This window comes from Arabidopsis lyrata, assembly GCF_000004255.2.
Source record: "Arabidopsis lyrata subsp. lyrata unplaced genomic scaffold ARALYscaffold_6, whole genome shotgun sequence".
Taxonomy (NCBI): domain Eukaryota; kingdom Viridiplantae; phylum Streptophyta; class Magnoliopsida; order Brassicales; family Brassicaceae; genus Arabidopsis; species Arabidopsis lyrata.
The window spans coordinates 12,304,803-12,325,288 of NW_003302550.1; the positions used below are offsets into that span (position 1 = coordinate 12,304,803).

The 20,486-nt window shown below is 38.3% G+C and overlaps 1 protein-coding gene and 2 pseudogenes across 1 annotated transcript; 1 reads left to right on the forward strand and 2 right to left on the reverse strand.

The window, feature by feature from the left end:
- The first annotated feature begins 495 nt into the window (after window positions 1–495).
- LOC9308309 (threonine--tRNA ligase, mitochondrial 1) lies at window positions 496–5,139 on the forward strand. Its single transcript, XM_002872194.2, has 20 exons — window positions 496–874; window positions 992–1,229; window positions 1,325–1,384; window positions 1,589–1,678; window positions 1,845–1,919; window positions 2,038–2,166; window positions 2,250–2,339; window positions 2,425–2,513; window positions 2,593–2,689; window positions 2,762–2,848; window positions 2,958–3,042; window positions 3,335–3,429; window positions 3,528–3,560; window positions 3,648–3,734; window positions 3,832–3,924; window positions 4,001–4,093; window positions 4,194–4,415; window positions 4,521–4,592; window positions 4,695–4,766; window positions 4,873–5,139. Exons 1-20 carry the CDS (start codon window positions 636–638, stop codon window positions 4,966–4,968), a joined length of 2,142 nt encoding a protein of 713 aa, XP_002872240.1. The 5' UTR covers window positions 496–635; the 3' UTR covers window positions 4,969–5,139.
- Window positions 5,140–5,917: 778 nt separating this feature from the next.
- On the reverse strand, window positions 5,918–7,522 carry LOC110227180 (annotated as a pseudogene).
- A 10,508-nt stretch (window positions 7,523–18,030) lies between these two features.
- On the reverse strand, window positions 18,031–19,556 carry LOC110227138 (annotated as a pseudogene).
- Window positions 19,557–20,486: the final 930 nt, after the last annotated feature.

The following is a 20,486-nucleotide window of genomic DNA, read 5'->3' on the forward strand; positions in this document are numbered from 1 at the left end:
AAAATGATGTTTAATTTTACGGGACATGATTATATGGTGGGACGGGTCGGATTTGGATTTGATATTAATACGGGATAATATATCACGGGTGAAATCCTGGGATTAACAAATCAAAATACAATTATACAATTTTAAACACTAAACAAAAAAATACAACTTAAAATTTTCATTTTTAGTTACAACGCATGTGACTCGCAATGTCCAACAAAAAATATTATATACAAGAAATTCATCAGTTTATAAAAAGACAAAAAAAATCAAATAATTAACCCGCGGTGTACCGCGGGTAACAATCTAGTCTTAAACTAATAACCCCAAACTTTAACAAACTTATAAAAAATCTTGATTGAATAACAACAGATTCTACATAATATTTAAAGTCACTAAAATTCTATTTAAATCACAAACCAATAACACCCCTAAATTTTGAATAGTATTTTTCGACACAAATATTTTTATCCGACTCATCTAAACAAAAAAGGTACTAAACCGGCTAATCAATTTCGAAAACCGGAAAATTGGAATCACCCAATTTTAAGTCGGTTTGGTTCGATTTTGTTTTCTTTCACCCCTAACGAAGAAAAAAAAAACCCTAGACTCACTCAGATAACATAAACCTTTGACAACGAAGTTTGATGCTCCTTCGTCTTACGGCTCGCTCTATTCGTCGTTTCACAACTTCTTCTTCGTCTCTACAAGCTCTCTTATCATCTTCGTCTGCGTCTTCGTTTTGTACTGTTCCATCAATGGCAGCTAATCATCCAAAGGATGAAGCGTATCTCTCCGCCGTCATCCCCAAACGTATCAGACTCTTCGAGCAGATTCAAGCGAATCAACTCGAGAATCTTAAGTCTCTTCCACACGATCCGATCAAGTAAAATACGATGCCGATGTTCTTGTGTATCACTGTGATTTGTATCTCTATAAGGTTTTACTTCTTTTCTTAGAAGATTGACTTCGATTTTGATTTTCTGGTGTTGTGTGTGTTTAGGATTACGTTACCAGATGGGAATGTGAAAGAAGGAAAGAAATGGGAGACAACTCCAATTGATATCGCTGCTCAGATTTCTAAGGGTTTGGCGAACTCTGCGTTGATTTCGGCTGTTGATGATGTTCTTTGGGATATGAGTAGGCCATTGGAAGGTGATTGTAAGCTTGAGCTTTTCAAATTTGATAGTGATAAAGGTCGAGATACTCTTTGGCATTCTAGTGCGCACATTCTTGGTCAGGTAAATGAGTTTTGATCTTATCTGATTAGTGAAAGTTTTGCTTGTGGTGAACGAACGATGTGTTTACTGTGGATGTGGGTTTGATCTTGGTGCAGGCTCTTGAGCAGGAGTATGGGTGTCAGCTGTGTATAGGACCGTGCACAACGAGAGGAGAGGTAGGAGGAGCTTGTTTGTGCTAATTGTTACTTGTTTGTATATCATGTTCGATCATTTGTGAAGCTCGTTTTCTCTGTTTGTATCTTTCTTGGCTCTTAGATTAGAAAAAGAAAGGAGGAAACCATTTGTCTGGTTCTCGGTATTTGAATGAAGTGTTGTACAATGAGCTATTGCTGATGTTAGTAATGGATTTGTTATTGCAGGGTTTCTACTATGATGGATTTTATGGTGAATTGGGCCTTAGCGAGAATCACTTTCCTAACATCGAAGCAGGTGCTGCAAAAGCTGCTAAGGTATGGTTTCTTCTTTAGTCTGATATTTTGATTCGATTATTTTGAAGCTTTCTTACAATATATTTTCTTCTTTTCTCAAACCTTTTAGTGAAAATTAAATGATCTATGTCATCCAACTTTTGGTCAAATTTTTTATTGGTTTGATTCGCTTCTATTAACATCTCAGGAAGCACAACCATTTGAAAGGATTGAAGTGACGAAGGATCAGGCACTCGAGATGTTTTCTGAGAATAATTTTAAGGTGGGTTAAGCTGTGTATAAATATCATTGGATTTTGTTATGCTCCTCTAACCTTACATTCATTTCTGTCCTCTTTGAAGTTGTTGTTTGGACTCATTATTCTGCTGTTAATCATCTAGGTTGAAATCATCAATGATTTGCCTGCAGACAAGACCATTACTGTCTACAGATGTGGCCCTTTGGTGGATTTGTGTCGTGGACCGCACATACCAAACACTTCCTTTGTGAAAGCGTTCAAATGTTTGAGGGTGATTTGCTACTGTATCTCTAGGAGCTACATCCCTACAGATTCTACTTTGTTTTCTTATACTGACCAAAATATTTTTCTCAGGCCTCATCAGCTTACTGGAGGGGTAACAAAGAACGTGAGAGCTTACAAAGAGTTTATGGGATATCATATCCTGACCAGAAGCAGCTGAAGGTACTCATATTTCTTAATTATTATGGCAGCTACGATGTATCATAAGTATGCATAATATCTATCATTTTTTACTTGGTCGTTACAGAAATATCTCCAATTTCTAGAAGAAGCCAAAAAGTATGACCACAGACTATTGGGCCAAAAGCAGGAACTCTTCTTTAGTCATCAACTCAGGTACTTCCTTGCTAATATACTGTGTTTTCCTCTGTGTGTTTCACTATACTAATATATATTCACCATCCTTGAGCTTCAGCCCTGGGAGTTATTTCTTCCTTCCACTCGGCACTCGTGTATATAACAGGTTGATGGACTTCATTAAGAAGCAATACTGGCAAAGGGGTTACACAGAGGTTTTTCTTGCTCTAATCTCATATTTATTATACTTGATGAGTGGGGATCGCTAAATAACCTTGCACTGGCAGGTCATTACACCAAATATGTACAACATGGCCCTGTGGGAAACATCTGGACATGCTGATAATTACAAGGATAATATGTTTACATTTAATGTAAGAGTACATGGGAAGCTTAAGAGTCTCCTTGACTCTGTTACTTTAGCAAGCAGCTCCCTAAGCTATATTCTACGCATGATGACTTACCAGAATGTTCTTTATGTAGATTGAAAAGCAAGAGTTCGGGCTCAAACCTATGAACTGTCCTGGTCACTGCTTGATATTCCAGCATAGGGTTCGCTCTTATAGAGGTGTGACTCTGTTCCTGTTGTGCTGTTCGATATCATCAGAAACATATCTATGAATGATATTAGTTGTAGAAATTAAAGTTCACTCCATAATAGACTGTCAAAACTCTCGTGGACTACTCATTACTGATTTTTTCAATGACAGGAGACTTGCTATAAAGTGTAATTTGTGATTTGTAACCTATCATCGAGGACTATATGGCTAATGTTTCCCCTTAATAAATCTTACTAAAGAAATTGTCTATCATTTATCTTGACTGACACCATCTTTTTGCTAATATGATCTGATCTGTAGAGTTACCTATGAGACTGGCCGACTTTGGAGTGTTACACCGCAATGAGGCAAGTGGAGCACTTAGTGGGCTGACTCGTGTTCGACGGTTCCAGCAGGTTTATTTTGTATCCTTGTATACTTTACTTAATTATCATTTTTCCCTTTCCATGATGCATATTTGTTACTTAATATAATGTTCGCATACTTATTTCAGGATGATGCACACATCTTCTGTACAACGGAACAGGTTTGTGATATGTGTTTCTTATCTGGCAATGTCGGAGCTCCTTGTCTCCCAGTTTTTGGCTATAAGTAATGTTATATAATTTTGCAGGTTAAGGAAGAAGTGCAGGGTGTGTTGGAGTTCATTGACTATGTGTACAAAGTTTTTGGGTTTACCTATGAGTTAAAACTTTCAACGGTACCATATTTGCTGATTTCTTCACCAGTGCATCTACCAAATCTTATAGTCTTTGCGTGACATGTTTCTATTATTTGCACGTTAATTTAAATTTCAGAGGCCAGAGAAGTACCTTGGAGAATTGGAAACATGGGATAAAGCTGAAGCGGATCTCAAAGAAGCTATAGAAGCTTTTGGAAAGCCGTTAGTGGTATTGGCACTTGTTGTTGAATACTCAAGTTTATTCACAAAGTCTGCATTCATTCTAATGTGTGCTGTTTTGACAGTTGAACGAAGGAGATGGTGCATTTTATGGCCCAAAGATAGACATCACAGTTTCTGATGCAATGAATAGGAAATTCCAGTGTGCTACTTTACAGGTTATACTCCTAGATTCTTTTTAGTTTTTCTTGTCTATGCATTTCTCTTGCTGTTATCAGTGCAGGATTTGATTTTATGTTTCTTGTCGCCTCAAATCAGCTTGATTTTCAACTTCCGATTCGCTTCAACTTGGAATACGCAGCTGAGGATGAAGCGAAGAAGGCTAAACCTGTAATGATACATAGAGCCGTGTTGGGATCTGTGGAACGTATGTTTGCCATATTGTTGGAGCATTACAAAGGAAAATGGCCCTTCTGGATTAGTCCGCGCCAGGCCATAGTTTGTCCTATATCAGAGAAATCTCAGAAATATGCAGAAAAGGTTACGTTTGTGGCTGTTGCTGCACTCTTTTAGTGAGCACATGTGGTTCTTATCTACTTACTTTTAGCGTCTAATCTCTGGCTTTTCTTACATTCATTCAAACAGGTGCAAAAGGAAATTCATGATGCTGGGTTCTATATTGATGCGGACTTAACAGACAGAAAGATTGATAAAAAGGTACAATTTCGGTTCATGTTCCAAGTTTTGTTCTTTGGTTGGCTGGTGATTCCTAAGATTGACTTGAGTGATGAACTGATGATGATTGTGGTGTGTTTGTAGGTGCGAGAAGCTCAGCTTGCGCAATACAACTACATTCTGGTCGTGGGTGAAACTGAGGCTGCTACAGGACAGGTTAGACGGGCCCATTCCTTATTTAGAGTCACTCGAGCTCAATTACTTTTGTTTTGTGTGAACATATTTAAAAACCACTTGCTTGCTGGACCTTTCACATTTTCAGGTGAGTGTTCGTTTGCGAGACAGTGCAGCCCACTCTGTGAAGAGCATTGAGGATTTGCTAGAAGAATTCAAGGCCAAGATTGCCGAATTTGTATGATCATGAAATTCAACTTCTGATTTGATGTGTTTTCTTTTTTTGCAAATTAGAGTTGGCCCAGATTGTTTATCTCTTTCATTAAACCATATTAGCTTAAACCATATTAAAGTTTCGATTACATTCTGCGAAAACTATTTCGTGTGTTCCCCTTTTAGATTCAAATTATGGAAAGAAAAAAACAGGGCCATGATTGTTAGAATGCTGTTCGAGGCCATCTTTGAGCACCCTGAAAGTCTTGTGCGGAACTTATATTGTTAACACGCATGGCCTTGAACCATGACAATGAAGCTAATGCGATGGAATCAAATTCTTTGTGAAAACTAATAACACAATCTATGGGGAAATTCTGGAAAGCCAAAGAAGCTCTTAACAATGCAGAAGGATTGCTTGTGATTTTGTTGCCATAAGTTTTGCAACATTTGCCTAGAGAGTGGGCAACATCCTTGATAACAAGAGGGACATATCTAACTTGGTCTAAAATATTTTTAAAAAACTTATCCAACCAAACAAAACACAACCATTATAGAGAAAATAACTGTTTCCTTGTTCAAATCAAGCTTGTCTAAGGAGCTAAGTTTGTCATTACATTAGGACCTTTTTTGCAAAAGAAAGGAGGATCTCTGACTACGTGCGTCTGCAGGAATGACTTCTGGTGCTTTGATACACCTTTCTCTAAGAACTCAGTGATCACCTGTGACAAAATTGAAACAATTACTGACAGTGTGGTGCTTTGGAAGCTGCTCAAAGTCCAATTACTGACAGTGTGGTGCTTTGTAGTTCGAGCAATTTTTTTTTAGTGTTATATCATCTTTTTAAATCTATTATCTAGTATATATATAATTAAAGAGCTATCTCTCCATCTAATGTGTCTACATCATCGAAACAGTTTTTTTTTTTAACATTAAAGTTTTGTTACAATGTTCATTTAATTCACATATGCTTATATTTATGTCACAAGTCGTATTAATATTACATCACGGGCATTACAAAACGATATTACAGTGGAAACATCCACTACAAGTCTGAGTTTTTCTAAGTAAAGATTACAAGCATTGGATTATCACACGAAGATAGATAATCCCTACAGAACATTAACTTAAAAGACACAATTAAGACTTTAAACTGATCAAATAGTTGAAGAACATTAGATCAACTAAAGACTTAACTTTGTCATGAGCATCAACTTAAACCTGCAAGAGGATATCGCAGGATCCAAAAAATTCTTTCCTTGTACCTTGTCAAACAAACCCAAAAAATTTTCCTTTCAACCTTGACAGAAAGTGCAGAGTGATTTATCTCTTCTTTGGAGGTATCTGAAATCCTCCATTTCTTTTTCGTTTGGAACATTCTCCGACTTCAAATCTTGATGGTGTTGGTGAATTGACCTCAGTGTGCAGATTTGATGTAGGATTAGAGCCCGATGCAGATTGTCCCCTTGTGGAAATATCCTGTGGTGTTGGCACTGCAAAGAGTCTTTCATTGTCCAAGTTTGAAGATTGAAAATAGGGAGTAGCAGCTGCTAGTTCATCAACATTCAGTGATGGAGGAGCAACTCTAGGCGGTGGAGAGATTGGAGCTGGAAATGAGCTATTAGAGTTTTGTGATTGAGAATTCAGATTCGATCTGTGAAGCTCATCATTTAAACCTACTCGCATCTGACCAAAGCTTTCTGAATTTTCAGGATTGGGACTATTGACTGGAGTTCTTGCTAGAAAAGGGCAGTGTTCTCTATGGTGAGTCATTCTAAAACAAACACTGCAGAGACGTCTTAATCTTTCATATTGAAAACTTATTGTTGCACTTACTCCAGACCTGAACCTAAGACGACCAAAAAACCGGAGCCTGGCTGTGATTTCAAACCTGATCCTGACTCTAATGAAAGCAATTTGAGTTGAAGTAGCTTCATCAAAGTCTGTTTCTACAAACTCACCAAGTCTCCTTGCAATGATTCTGACCGTTTGATTTGAAACATAAGGTAGAGGTATACCTCGAAACTGAACCCAAAGGTCTATTGAAGTGAGAAAGTCAACATCTGGAAGATCCTCCCAGCGTTGAAATGCAATGAACCAATTTTATTAAAGACCCAAGGTTCTCTTCTTTGAATGGAGAGTAAGTCCACCTCTGATTGGAAAAGGAACTGAACATAAGTATCATCAAGGACCCTTCCCAGAACTCTAGTAGCAAGCCCCCAAGATCGTGGTAGAGAAGAAACTACTGTCTGCAAATCTTGAACTCTGGGGTTTAGAGGTCTTGCTATTAGACTTAGACGGTTACGAGACACCTCTGTAGCATAAGCCGAGTATGGTATGAAGATTTCTGGATCATCTTGGCCTAGCCTCAGGTTTTGCAATTCATCCCATAACTCATCAGCCATTATGTGGTGTATTTAAAACCAGAAACGAAAACAGTAAGAAGAAAAGAAGTAAGAAAAGAAAAGTGTGAAGAAGGTAAAAACTTTGGGAAATATAAATACTGAGAAGAAGGAATGAAATTAAAATCAACAAGGAGAAAAGGACAAAACTAAAAGAAGTAAATGAATAAAAAGAAAATGAGTGATAAGATTGTAAAAGTGGATCATGTATATCAATTGTATGACTAAGTTTTTTTCTCTTAAGACCCTCTTTCTAAACTAGTGTCTTCCACTGAGGTTAGAATAGAGATTTGACCGGAGTAAACTTTCTCCCTTTAGTTGATTTCAACCTGTTTTCGATAGTTTTTGCTCTTTTGAGACTCTTTTCTTCAAAAGCTGCTAGGGTTCTTCACTGCGTTTCAATCAATTGAAGCTTTCAAGAGTTTTCTACGGTGGTTTTCAGTTTTCTTTCCAACCATTCTCCTACGGGATCTCAGATCTTCGTTTAGTTGCAGTTTGGGGTGGATTTTGATTTTCAGATCTAAGTCACAAGCTTCTGTGTCGCATTTTCCTGCTGGTTTCTATCGATAGTTAAAGTGATGTCGTCTGCAATGGATAAAGCAATGATGGCTATGTCGTTTGAGGGAGAGGACGTGCCTTTCGATATGCCTGCGCTCCCTGAATACTCTTCATGCGATAGAAATGCTCTAAGTTTGGTAGGACGTACCCTTAATCCCGACTCTCAACCGATGGATCATCTCATTCGTACTATGCCTCGCAAGTGGCAGAAGATTGGAAGGACGAGAGGTGTTGCCCTCTCTAAGGAAAGGTTCCAATTCTTCTTTGACACCGAACACGATTTGGTGGAAGTTTTAGAAAAAGGGGTTCATACTTTCAATGAGTGGACGATTGTGGTTGATCGTTGGTATGAATTCCCTCCTGACAACTATCTTCAGTTCATTCCTATGTGGATTCAGATGTGGAATCTCCCGATTAACTTTTACACAGAAAAAGCTCTCACGGCGCTTGGGGATCAGATTGGCCAAGTTAAAGAGGTTGCTTTCGACACGGTAAAGCCCCAACTCCAGGATTTCGTAAGAGTTAAGATAATCTTTGATGTCTCAAGACCATTAAGAAGGTCTAAGGTTATAAATTTACCTAAGGGTGGTACAGCTACAGTCTTTTTCGAATATGAAAGAGTGCAGAAGCGGTGTTATGAGTGCCAGAGGATGACTCATGAGAAGGACTTCTGCCCTCTCCTAATCAAGAAGAGACAAGAGGCAGCCGACGCTAGAAGAGCGGGAACTTCGTCTCCAAGACCCAAATCTGCTCCTGTCCTGAAGGAATCTGACCCCCTTTTTGGTGTTCTTAATGAAGATCAAGTGGGAGTTGATCCAGCAACTGGGAGACCTAGAATAGCACCAGAGGTACTAGAAGGAATGAGACAGTATATTCGAGTGTCCAGCGAGGAAGAGAAATTGCTGAGAATTGATAGAGTAAAATCCTCTGTTGGGGAAGTGGAAAAGGATCCTTTTGCGCAAAAGACTATCCTTAGACTGGAACCTCTTCCGATTTTCCATCAGGATTTAAGCAAAGTAAAAGGTGTGGTTTTTAGTTACGAGAATGTTCACTCTGCTGGGAGTTTGTTCAGAGATTCTGCTTTGGTCCCTCACCTTGCTGAGTCTTCTTCAAACAGTGGGTTTTATAGGTTGAGGTTAATGGATTCTGTTTCCTCTTTGTCTGCTGAAGAATCTGGTAATTTTCTTGCCCTTTCTCAGCCTTTCCAGGACAATTCGACGGTTTATGGACCTAGCTCTTTTGCAGCAGGGTCCTCCGGAATTGGTCCGAGTAAGTCAAAGACAAAGACAAAGAACAGAAAAAGGCCGACAAAAAACAATAGGAAACCAAGATCTCTATCTCCAAATTTATTTAGCAGTCAGTTGGAGCCGAGTAGAGGATTGAAAAAGAGCTTACAGGAGAAAAGAAAGGCAGATGATGTGGAAACAAGCACTGTTAAATTGTTAAAGCTTAATCCACAAGAGGTGATCCCAAAGGGGGGATTGCCTAACGCCCAATGAGCATCATCAGCTGGAATTGTCAAGGATTGGGACGGTCTCATGATTTGACAATTCCTCGTCTCAAGGAGATGCGTAAAAAACATTTCCCGGAGATGTTGTTCTTGATGGAAACGATGCACAAGAGAGATGTTTTGGTTGATCTACAAACATGGTTGGGGTATGATCAAGTATATACGGTGGAGCCTGTTGGTAAGTGTGGAGGTTTAGCTTTATTTTGGAAGAGTAGTGTCAAGGTGGAGTTCAAGTATGTTGATAAAAATTTGTTGGATGCTCAAGTACAGTTTGGAGCAGCCAATTTTTTTACTTCCTGTGTTTATGGTGATCCTGATAGAAGGAACAGAAGAGATGTTTGGGAAAGGATTACAAGGATTGGTGTGGGAAGAAAAGATAGATGGTGCATGTTTGGTGACTTCAATGACTTATTGCATAATGGAGAGAAGAATGGGGGTCCAAGAAGAAGTGACTGTGATTTTAAGGCCTTTAATGAGATGATTAGAGCTTGTGATATGGCTGAACTGCCTAGCCAGGGTAATAGGTTCACCTGGGCGGGAAGAAGAGGGGATCATTGGATCCAATGCCGACTTGATAGGGCTTTTGGTAATGGTGACTGGTATAAGTCTTTCCCTGTTTCTAACCAAAGGTTCATGGACTTGAGAGGTTCCGATCACAGACCTGTCTTGATAAAGCTTATGACGTCCCAAGATTCATATCGAGGTCAGTTTCGTTTCGACAAACGATTTCTACATAAGGAGGATGTGAAGGCTGCCATTAACAGCTCATGGAGCAGAGGACAAAGTGGTCTCAATCTCTTTGTGTCTGAAAGGTTAAGGAATTGTAGAAAATCTTTAAGCTCTTGGAAGAAACAAAATTCTCTGAATGCTTTGGATAATATCCACCAAATTGAAGCTGCTCTAGAGCGTGAACAGTCCTTGGTGTGGCCTGGTTTTCAGCGTGTCTCGGATCTGAAGAGAGATCTTGCTAAAGCTTATAGACAGGAAGAGTCCTATTGGAAACAAAAAAGCAGACAGAAGTGGCTCAGAAGTGGCAACAAAAACTCAAAATTATTTCATGCGGCTGTGAAGGAGAATAGACAAAGAAAAAGGATTGAAAAACTGAGGGATGTGAATGGAAATATGCTGATCTCTGAGGCAGCAAAAGGAGAAGTTGCAGCGGCATATTTTCAATCACTTTTCACCTCCTCCAACCCGTCTAGTTTTCAGTCTTGGTTTGAAGGATTTGCTCCCAGGGTTTCTGTTGAAATGAATGATGGTTTGATTGGTGAAATCAGTAATCAGGAAATCAAAGATGTTGTATTTTCTATTAAGGCTGCCAGCGCCCCAGGTCCTGATGGGATGTCTGCGTTATTCTTTCAGCATTATTGGTCAACGGTTGGTGAGCAGGTATCGTTGGAGGTAAAGAATTTTTTTGCTGATGGGGTAATGCCGACCGAATGGAATTACACGCATCTTTGCTTAATCCCCAAGACTCACCATCCTACTGAAATGGTAAACTTGCGTCCTATAAGTCTGTGCTCTGTCCTCTATAAAATTATCTCCAAGATTTTGGTTAAGAGACTGAAGCCTCTACTTCCTGAGTTGGTCTCTGAATCACAATCTGCTTTTGTCTCTGAAAGATTCATCACAGACAACATATTGGTGGCTCATGAGTTAGTCCACAGTCTAAAGGTTCATCCTCGTATGTCGGGTGAGTTTATGGCGGTCAAGTCTGACATGTCAAAAGCTTACGATCGTGTTGAATGGAGTTATCTGCGAGCTTTACTTTTAGCTTTGGGCTTTCATCTAAAATGGGTCAATTGGATCATGATTTGTGTTTTGATGGTCACCTATTCTGTACTTATTAATGATAGGCCTTTTGGTATGATCACTCCGCAGAGAGGTTTGCGTCAAGGTGATCCGCTGTCTCCTTTTCTCTTTGTGCTATGTACGGAGGGTTTGACTCATCTTCTAAACAAGGCACAATGGGAAGGTAGTTTGAACGGTATCCAATTCTCTGAAGAGGGTCCTGTGGTGCATCATTTGTTGTTTGCTGACGACAGCCTCTTTCTTTGCAAAGCCACAAATGAGCAGAGTTTGGTCTTACAAAATATTCTGAAAGTCTATGGTAAGGCTACTGGTCAAACAGTCAACTTAAACAAGTCCTCAATTACTTTTGGGGTTAAAGTGGCTGAGCATATCAAGACATCCATTCAGTCTACTCTTGGTATTGTGGCTGAGGGAGGGGCGGGTACATATCTTGGTTTACCCGAGTGCTTTAGCGGATCAAAGGTGGAAATGTTGAGTTATCTTAAGGACAGATTGAAGTCAAAGCTTGCTGGTTGGTTCACTCGTACTTTATCTCAGGGTGGGAAAGAAGTACTTTTAAAGTCAGTTGCTTTGGCTATGCCAGTTTTTGCGATGTCCTGTTTCAAACTCCCAATCTCTACTTGTGAAAATTTGGAGAGTGCAATGGCTGGTTTTTGGTGGAACTCAGAAGAGCACTCTAGGTCCATACATTGGCAAAGCTGGGAGAAAATGTGCTTACACAAAGATTTGGGTGGATTGGGTTTCAGAGATATAAAATCCTTCAATCAAGCTTTGTTAGCCAAACAGGCTTGGAGATTATTACAATTCCCTGATTGCCTTCTTGCTAAGCTTATGAGGAGTAGATACTATAATGATGCAAGTTTTCTTGATGCTTCTATTGGTCAGAGACCATCTTTTGGATGGAGAAGCATTATCTTTGGCCGTGATTTGCTCAATAAAGGTCTCTTGAAGAAAGTTGGAAATGGCAAGTCTTTATCGGTGTGGATGGCTCCTTGGATTGATGACGATGGGTTCAGAGCTCCGTATAGGAAAAATCGATTCTTTGATGTTGGGCTAAAAGTCTGTGCTCTCATAAACCCGAGGACTGGTTTTTGGGATAATGATGTTTAAGAGGATCTTTTCCTCCCTCAGGACATCACAAGAATCAAAGCTATAAAACCAGTGATCTCCATTGACGATTTCTATATCTGGAAGTTCAATAAATGTGGTGATTTTTCTGTTAAATCAGCCTACTGGGTGGCTGAGCAAGAAAAAAGTTTAGAATTGAGGAATGAAGTGTCAGTACAGCCCTCCACTCTTGAATTGAAAAAACTGGTATGGAAGCTTCAGACTGACCCTAAGATCAAGATTTTCTTATGGAAGGTCCTCAGTGGTTTTCTGCTAGTTGCTGAGAATCTGAATAAGAGGGGATTGTCTGTGGATTCCACTTGTCAGATATGTGGTGAAGTCGGGGAGTCGACAAATCATACTCTGTTCCTTTGTCCTCTTTCTCGTCAGATTTGGGCTCTTTCTGACTTCCCCTCTCCTCAAGATGGCTTTCATAACGGATCTGTTTTCTCCAATATTTACCATCTATTAGAAAATAAAGATAACAAAGGCTGGCCCTCAAACTTAAGAAAAAGCTTCCCGTGGATCATTTGGAGAATTTGGAAGAATCGGAACGCTTTAATCTTTGATGGTATTAGCTTTTCTGCTCTTGATTCTGTTAATAAGATTAGAGAGGATGTAGTTGATTGGTTTGACGCCCAATGTGTGGATGGAGAAGTGAATGATCCAGATAATCTTCGAGCTGTTGTGGAACAGGAAGGAGTTTTAAGTCGGGCTGATGTTTGGAAGATGCCTCATGTTCATTGGTTAAAGTGTAATATTGGCTCAGTGTGGTCTAGAAGAAATCGGTTTAGTGGAGGGGCTTGGATTTTGAGAGATGCTCAAGGGAATGTGATTCTTCACAGTAGAAGATCTTTTGGTCCCATTTTGAATCATGAAGATGCCATGTTGAGAGTAGTTCTATGGGCTTTGGAGAGTATGGCTAGCCATAGAGTGGATCATGTGATTTTTGCTTTTCATGATAAGGCATTGGTTGGTGCTGTGAATAGACCGGGTGCATGGCCTTCTTTTAAAGCACAATCGGTTGCTTTAAAGAGGTCTCTCTTGCCCTTTTTGGTGTGGAAGATGGAAGTGGTAGTGGCAGCGGCAAACAGAGGAGCAAACCTTATTGCTCAAAGTGTTATCGGTGATTTGAGAGTAAATTCTTATGTTGCTTCGGGTCACCCTTCTTGGCTTAATCGTCTTTTTGCTGATGAGAGGGGTTTGTCCTCTGTTTGAGTGTCTGTGTTCTGGTTTTTTGGGTGTTTTGGAGATCCTTTTTGTGGTTTGATGATCTCTTGGTAGCTCCTCGTTGGTGGGCTCAAATTTTTTGTGCAGGCTGCTCCTTAAGTTTCTGGAGTTGGTCCTAGAGTAGATTTACATGTTCCGAAGTCTTTTTGGCTTTGTGCAATATCTGTAATGCTCTTGGTTACATTGAAAATCTAATATATTCTCAGATGACAAAAAAAAAGGTTGTAAAAGTGGAAAAAGAGAAGAAGAAGTTTGACTAAGAAAATCTCACCGTTTAACACCAACCAATAAATATTGATCAGAGCAATGAGATATAAAATAAAAAGATAAAAAGCAAACCTTCAGAGAGAAGATATTCACATAGGACAAAAAACTATCAATTCCTAGTCACCAAGAAACGTGTTCACTGGACTGAACACTCTCATTCTCAAAAAGCTGAGTCAGCCACCTAGGATGATTTCTGGCAACATAAGATTGCAGTCTAGACCCTGATAAAACACTATTTGCAATTTCAAAGGCTCCACGGTTAGCACTTGGTTCCTCCATAAGAATAAACCAGTTTGGTTTATCTTTTGTAAAACTTAACAATTCAGCAATTTGCCCTGAAATAGCTGGCCAGTCCTTTGGCTTGTTTAAAGCTTGAATGATTTCCAAACAAGAAGCACCAAATGTAACATTCTGCAACTTATGCCATCTCATACTATCTAGAGCCCATTCCCAGCTTTTAAGTTTTACTTCAAACAGAGAATTTACCTTAGTGTAGGCTCGTCGACTATGAAGTAATACTGTGCCAAAAGAATCTCTCACTACCCAAGCTGCTCCAGATAAAGCTTTTTCCTTAGACCATGCAAAACCAATGTTACACTTTAGCTCTCCCATCTGAAATTTAAAGATGCTTGTGCTTCATGATAATGTGAACCATTGTTTTGAGCAGTCCACCATTGTTGTCCATCCTCAAAAGCTTTTTCTACTATTTTTGTGGTCCAAGCAGTTTCACCTTCAAAAAGCATTTTATTTCTGTTTTTCCATAAAATCCACAAAATCCAAGGATTAACAAATCTGATATCTTGAGGAACATCTTTAGTCTGAGAAATCTGCACCAAGTGATTAAGATTGGCATAAATTGAATTTCCAAAACCATGAATTGGATATGGCACATTAGACAATGCCCATACTTGTCTGGCCAATGGACATTGAAAAAGTATATGATTGACTGTTTCAGTATCCTCTTCACAGAATAAACAACCATCTTTTGAATGAATACCTCTGGTGTTTAGCCTTTCTTCTACAACAAGAGCTCCTTTCAAAGCTTTCCAAATAAATACCTTAATTTTCAGTGCTGTTTTGATATTCCATACTTTTTCATAGAGAGGACTTAATGAGGGTTTTGATTCAGCCTCCATGAAAAGCTGATGATGTGTTTTCCTGCTACTAAACTCATATCCAGATTTCACAGAGTATAATCCAGATCTTGTTTGTGAGCAACAAAAAGAGTCTTCATTAGACACTAAAGGTCTCTGTTTGGAGATAATCTCAACTTCTTCTTGGGGAAACAACTCTTTCAACCTGTTAAATTCCCAATTACCAGTTCGGGGATCTATAAGATGTTTCACCTTCAGATTAATATTCATTCTAGAATGTCGAGATAAAGCTCTTCTTGGTTTTCCATCAAAAATCCATGTGTCTATCCATAGATTTGTGTTCTCTCCATTGCCAATTACTCTTTTCAAGCCTTCTTGCAGTAAGCTTCTACCATGAAGGATGCTTCTCCATGCATATGAAGGTTTTGTTCCATGAGGAGCATTCAAAAAGTCAGTATTAAGAAAATACCTGCTTTTAAAGATTTGTGAGAAGAGGCTATCCTTGTCGTGAAGTAGTCTCCAAGCTTGTTTGGCCAGTAAAGCTTGATTAAAACACTGCAAATCTCGAAAACCAATTCCTCCTAGCATCTTTGGCAAAACCAGTTTTTGCCAGCTTAACCAATGAATCTTCTTTTGATCTTGAAGATTATTCCACCAAAAATTCATCATTATGCTGGTTAAGCTTTTACAAAGACTGACTGGAAGCTTAAAACAGGTCATTGCGTAGACTGGTAAAGCCATTGCAATTGATTTCAAAAGAATTTCTTTTCCTCCTTGTGAGAGAGTTTTTGCGAACCAACTTGTCATTTTGGCTTGTAGCTTGTCTTTAATAAACCCTAATAGCTGTTGCTTTGAACCACTTAGACATTCGGGTAAGCCTAAATATTTTCCTGTACCTCCCTCAACTTTAATGCCAGATCGAAGCTTAACCCAAGATTTGATGTCTTCCTGCACCTTTGCACCAAATGTTATAGCTGATTTGTCTAAATTGATCATCTGACCTGAAAGCATCTCATACTTAGATAAACACAGCAAAATTTCTTCACATTCCTGATGAGTAGCTTTACACATTAACAGTGTGTCATCTGCAAAGAGAAGATGATTAATAGAAGGTCCAGCATTGTTGAATTGGATTCCTGAAATCTTTCCTTCTTGATTTGCCTGGTTTAATAGATGAATTAGAGCTTCAGTGCATAGCACAAAAAGAAAAGGGGATAGGGGATCCCCTTGTCTAATGCCTCTTTCAGGTTTAATAAATCCATATGGCTGCCCATTTATCAAAACTGAATATGTAACAGAGGTTACACATCCCATAATCCAAGAAATCCATTGTCTATTAAACCCTAGAGCTAGAAGAATTCCTTCTAAAAAACTCCATTCTACTCTATCGAAAGCTTTAGACATGTCTGTTTTAAAGGCCATATAATCTGCAGACATCTTATCATTAGTTCTCAGACTATGCATAATCTCATGTGCTATGAGTATGTTGTCAGAGATTAACTTGTCTTCCACATAAGCTGATTGTGTTGGTGAGACAATAAGAGGAAGATGAACTTTGAGCCTAGCAGAGAGAATTTTGGATACAATCTTGTATAAAACTGAGCACAAGCTTATTGGCCTTACTTCTGTCATTTTTGTCGGATTAGGAATCTTCGGGATAAGACAAAGATGTGTATGATTCCACTCTTCAGGAAGCACCCCAGATTTAAAGAAACCAATTACCTCTGAAATCACTTGATCCTTCACCACTGACCAATATTTCTGAAAGAAAAGCGCAGTGAAGCCATCCGGACCAGGAGCACTTTCACCATTGATAGAGAAAACCGCATTATAAATCTCTTGCTCTGTCACCTCTTTAGTCAAGGCTAAATTTATGGAATTTGAAACTCTTGGCTGAAAACCTTCGAAGAGAGAATTGACCTGACAAGGAGATGAAGACTTGAAGAGCTTATCAAAAAAAAGCTGAAGCAATCCTCCCTTTGTCTCTATTCACAGTAAATTCAGTTCCATTGTCATCAACTAACACATTCAGCGCATTTCTGATCCTTTTAGATTTGACTGTTGCATGAAAGAAACCTGTGTTTTTGTCTCCATCCTTTAACCATTTTTCACTGCTTTTTTGTCTCCAAAAGATTTCTTCTTCGTGAAAAGCCACACTAAGCTGCTCTTTAATCACCCTTATTCTTTCCCAATAAGGGAATTTTAAACTCATCTGCATATCTAGCTCTTTTCTTAGCCTCTGAATTCGATTCTTAGTATTGAAATTTGTGGACTTCTTCCATTCATGAATAATTCTTCGACATTCTGCAATGCTAAAAATCGAAGAGTGTTTACCCTGAGAGATTTCACTGTTCCAGGAACTGTGAATAGCTTTCCAAAGCAAGGGATTATCTGCCATTCTTTTATCAAAGCGAAACTGACCTCTGAATAGCTCTTGATCTTTGATGAATTTAACTAGGACAGGTCTATGATCCGAGCCTAATTTTTCTAAAAACCATTGATGAGAATTGGGAAACATTGTAAACCAAGCTGAGTTTCCAAAACACCTATCAAGCTTGCATTGTATCCACTGATAATTTCTCTTACCCCCCCCATGTAAAACTATTGCCAGTTTTTCCGAGTTCATGCAGACCACAAGAGTTTAACATGTCTTTAAATGGTCTGAAAGAAGAAAGCAACCTTGAAGGACCTCCTAACTTTTCTTTATTAGATAATATATCATTGAAATCTCCTATCACACACCATGGTTCTTTCCTAAGCATACCAAACAGACTGATCCTATCCCAAAGTAAAGACCGCAAATTCAAAACAGGATTTCCATATACACAGGACACATACCAGCTTTTAGCACCTTGAGAAATTTGCATGTCAAGCAAGTTCTTGTCTGCAGAAAGAAATTTCACATTCAGCTGATCTTTCCAAAAAATTGCCAAGCCTCCACTCATTCCTTCGGGTTCAACTGTGTAAAATTTGTCATATCCAAGCCACTTAAAAATCTTCGAAACAAAAGCGTCAGAATTTTTTGTTTCCATGACGAATAGAATGTCTGGAAAATGATCCTTTTTCATTTCCTTGAGATTACGAATTGTCCAGGGATTCCTCAACCCTTGACAATTCCAGCTTAGGATGCCTTAGTCATACAACGGTGGTTCATCCGGAACCACCGTGGAGTTATCTGTCTTTAAACACTTTGAAACTTGACTTCCTTCTATTTGAGCTTTCCTTTTGAAAACTTTATCAAAGTGAATTTGATTTTCAGAGTTACTAACCTTTGTTTCCTCTGATATATCAGTCTTGGCTTTCAGAGATCTTGGAACATTGGGTTTCCTTTTTTTTGGATGTTTTTGCTTTATACTCAAACCCGATGAACCAGCATCAGAGCTTCCTTCTTTGAAGTCCTTGTAATAATTTGAACCAGAAAAACCAGAAAAGAACACAGGCTCTGGATTATCTTTCAAAAAGTGCTTACTCGGAGTTGCCATCTCTTTCATGGCATCAATTAGCAATTTAGGAGAGGACAGGGATGGTTGAGGTTTTTCACTATCAAGAAGTAATAAGGCTTTCTTCTTATCCTCCGTTGTTGATAAGAGAGAAGGTTTTTTTGCCTCTCCTGCTTTCTGAAATGGGCAAATATTCTTCTCATGTGTTAACCTTTGACACTGAAAACACCTTTTCCTAATTCTCTCATAATCAAAACTGATTAGAATTATTTCTCCATCAGGTAGCTGCAGTTCTTTTGAGTTTCTTAATGGATTACGAACATCCAGAAGAACGTTCACTCTAACATAATCTTGAGCCTGAGATTTTTCAGAATCGAAGAGCACTTGTATCACCTTCCCAGCACACTTCACGATTTCCTTTATCGTTTCTTCCGTATAATAATTGACAGGGATGTTACGGAGGCGAATCCAAGTTGGAAGAAACATCAAATAGTCAGGTGGAGGCTTTTCTATCCATTTATCCATGACGACACACCAATCGTCCTGAGTCCAAACGCCTGTCGAAAGATTTCATTTAAGTCATCCTCTGATTTGAAGATAAATTGAAACCGTTCTTGAGATAAGGCTACACCGTGAACCCTGTTATTTAATCTCCAAATTCTAGGCATGTCTAATATCCAATTAGACATCCTTTGATTACTAGGATTCAAAAATCTACCCATAATACTGCAGTGATTTTGCTCAGTAGAAGAGAACTTGGCTTGATTTGGAAGAACAAGAGGTTTATCCTCTACAATTGACATCTCTTGTATGGCTTTATTCAGATCCATTTCCAAATCCATTAAGAACCTGCTAGTGGAGAACGATACTAAAAACTCACAGAAAGTTTCAGTATCCCTTTGATTTTCCACTATTTTCGAAACTGTCTTGAAAGCTATCCAACCAAGATAGACGATGAAGATTTGGTAACCAAAATCAGAACCCAACAACACAACTAGCAACAAACTTCCAGAAGCCTGGTGAAAATCCCCAAAACCGGACAGAAAATGAAGAAATCTCCGGTGAAAGCTCTGCTCAGATAGAAGACTATCTAAGAGAGAAGTTCTTAAGCCCAAGTGAATTCTGGGACGGCGAAGAAATTATCGGCGATTAAGATCTTTGATAGCACCTGCTATGAAAGAGAACAGAGAGAAAAAGAGTTTTTTTTTTTAGGGTTTAATAGAGAGAAGAAACAATAATGGTGGGAAAAAAAATATCAGAGAAAACAAGAAAGGATGAGAATGATTGATGAAAATTAATATTTAAATTAAATACAATAAATGAAAATTTTAAGACAGTAAGAAAATTTTATTAGTATTAATAATATAATTCCACTTTTAACATATAAAATTAGAAATAACCCAATTCAATGTATTAATAATGAGTTTTAGAATGAAAGTAAATTTAAATGCATGTCACAATATGCATAAAACATAATTGCTGGGGAATCTCCTTTGTGAGACAATTGTTGGACAATCTCCTTTGTGAGCCAATTAAGTCCACGCAACTCGTGGGTTTTTTTTTTCTAGTTGATATACACAAATCCAAAATATTAAAGTGTAAATAAAAATGATTTAGGTTACATTTTTATTTGATCTAGGTTAAATTTGATAAGGTAATAACTAATAATGTATCTATTCTTCACAACTTTATCATCTTCATATAAATCACATTTAACTTGTCAAGTAAAAAACCTCACAAAATTGGAAATTTCACAACATTACTGTGAATTTAAACATCAATAAATAATCATATGATTATCTTTATTTCATTGTAAACTAGCTAGCCATGCGAGATTCACCGGAAAAATCTTTTTTTCCTCAGTTTTTAGTTTGTATTCCTTCAAATATTCTTCTAAAATTCTTTCTCAAAAAAAAAAAAAAAATTCTTCTAAAATAATATAAATCAATTTCCGATAACACAAAATTTGTGGGAATTTTTGTTGTGAACAAGACAACAACCAAATTGTTAGCTTCTGGACTTTAATCGATGGAACAATCTGACACAAGACAGGACTATATGTAGCTAGTTCTGCTTTTTTTCTCTATTGAGAAAAGAAAAGAAAAAAACATTAAAATCTGTGACATCTC

What these genes read in the sequence shown, in the direction of transcription:
- LOC9308309 (XM_002872194.2), top strand. Translation starts at nt 636, where the DNA reads ATGCTCCTTCGTCTTACGGCTCGCTCTATTCGTCGTTTCACAACTTCT. An exon ending in AAGCGTTCAAATGTTTGAGG is followed by an intron (nt 2,167 to 2,249) that starts GTGATTTGCTAC and finishes TATTTTTCTCAG; the next exon opens with GCCTCATCAGCTTACTGGAG. An exon ending in CTGACCAGAAGCAGCTGAAG is followed by an intron (nt 2,340 to 2,424) that starts GTACTCATATTT and finishes TGGTCGTTACAG; the next exon opens with AAATATCTCCAATTTCTAGA.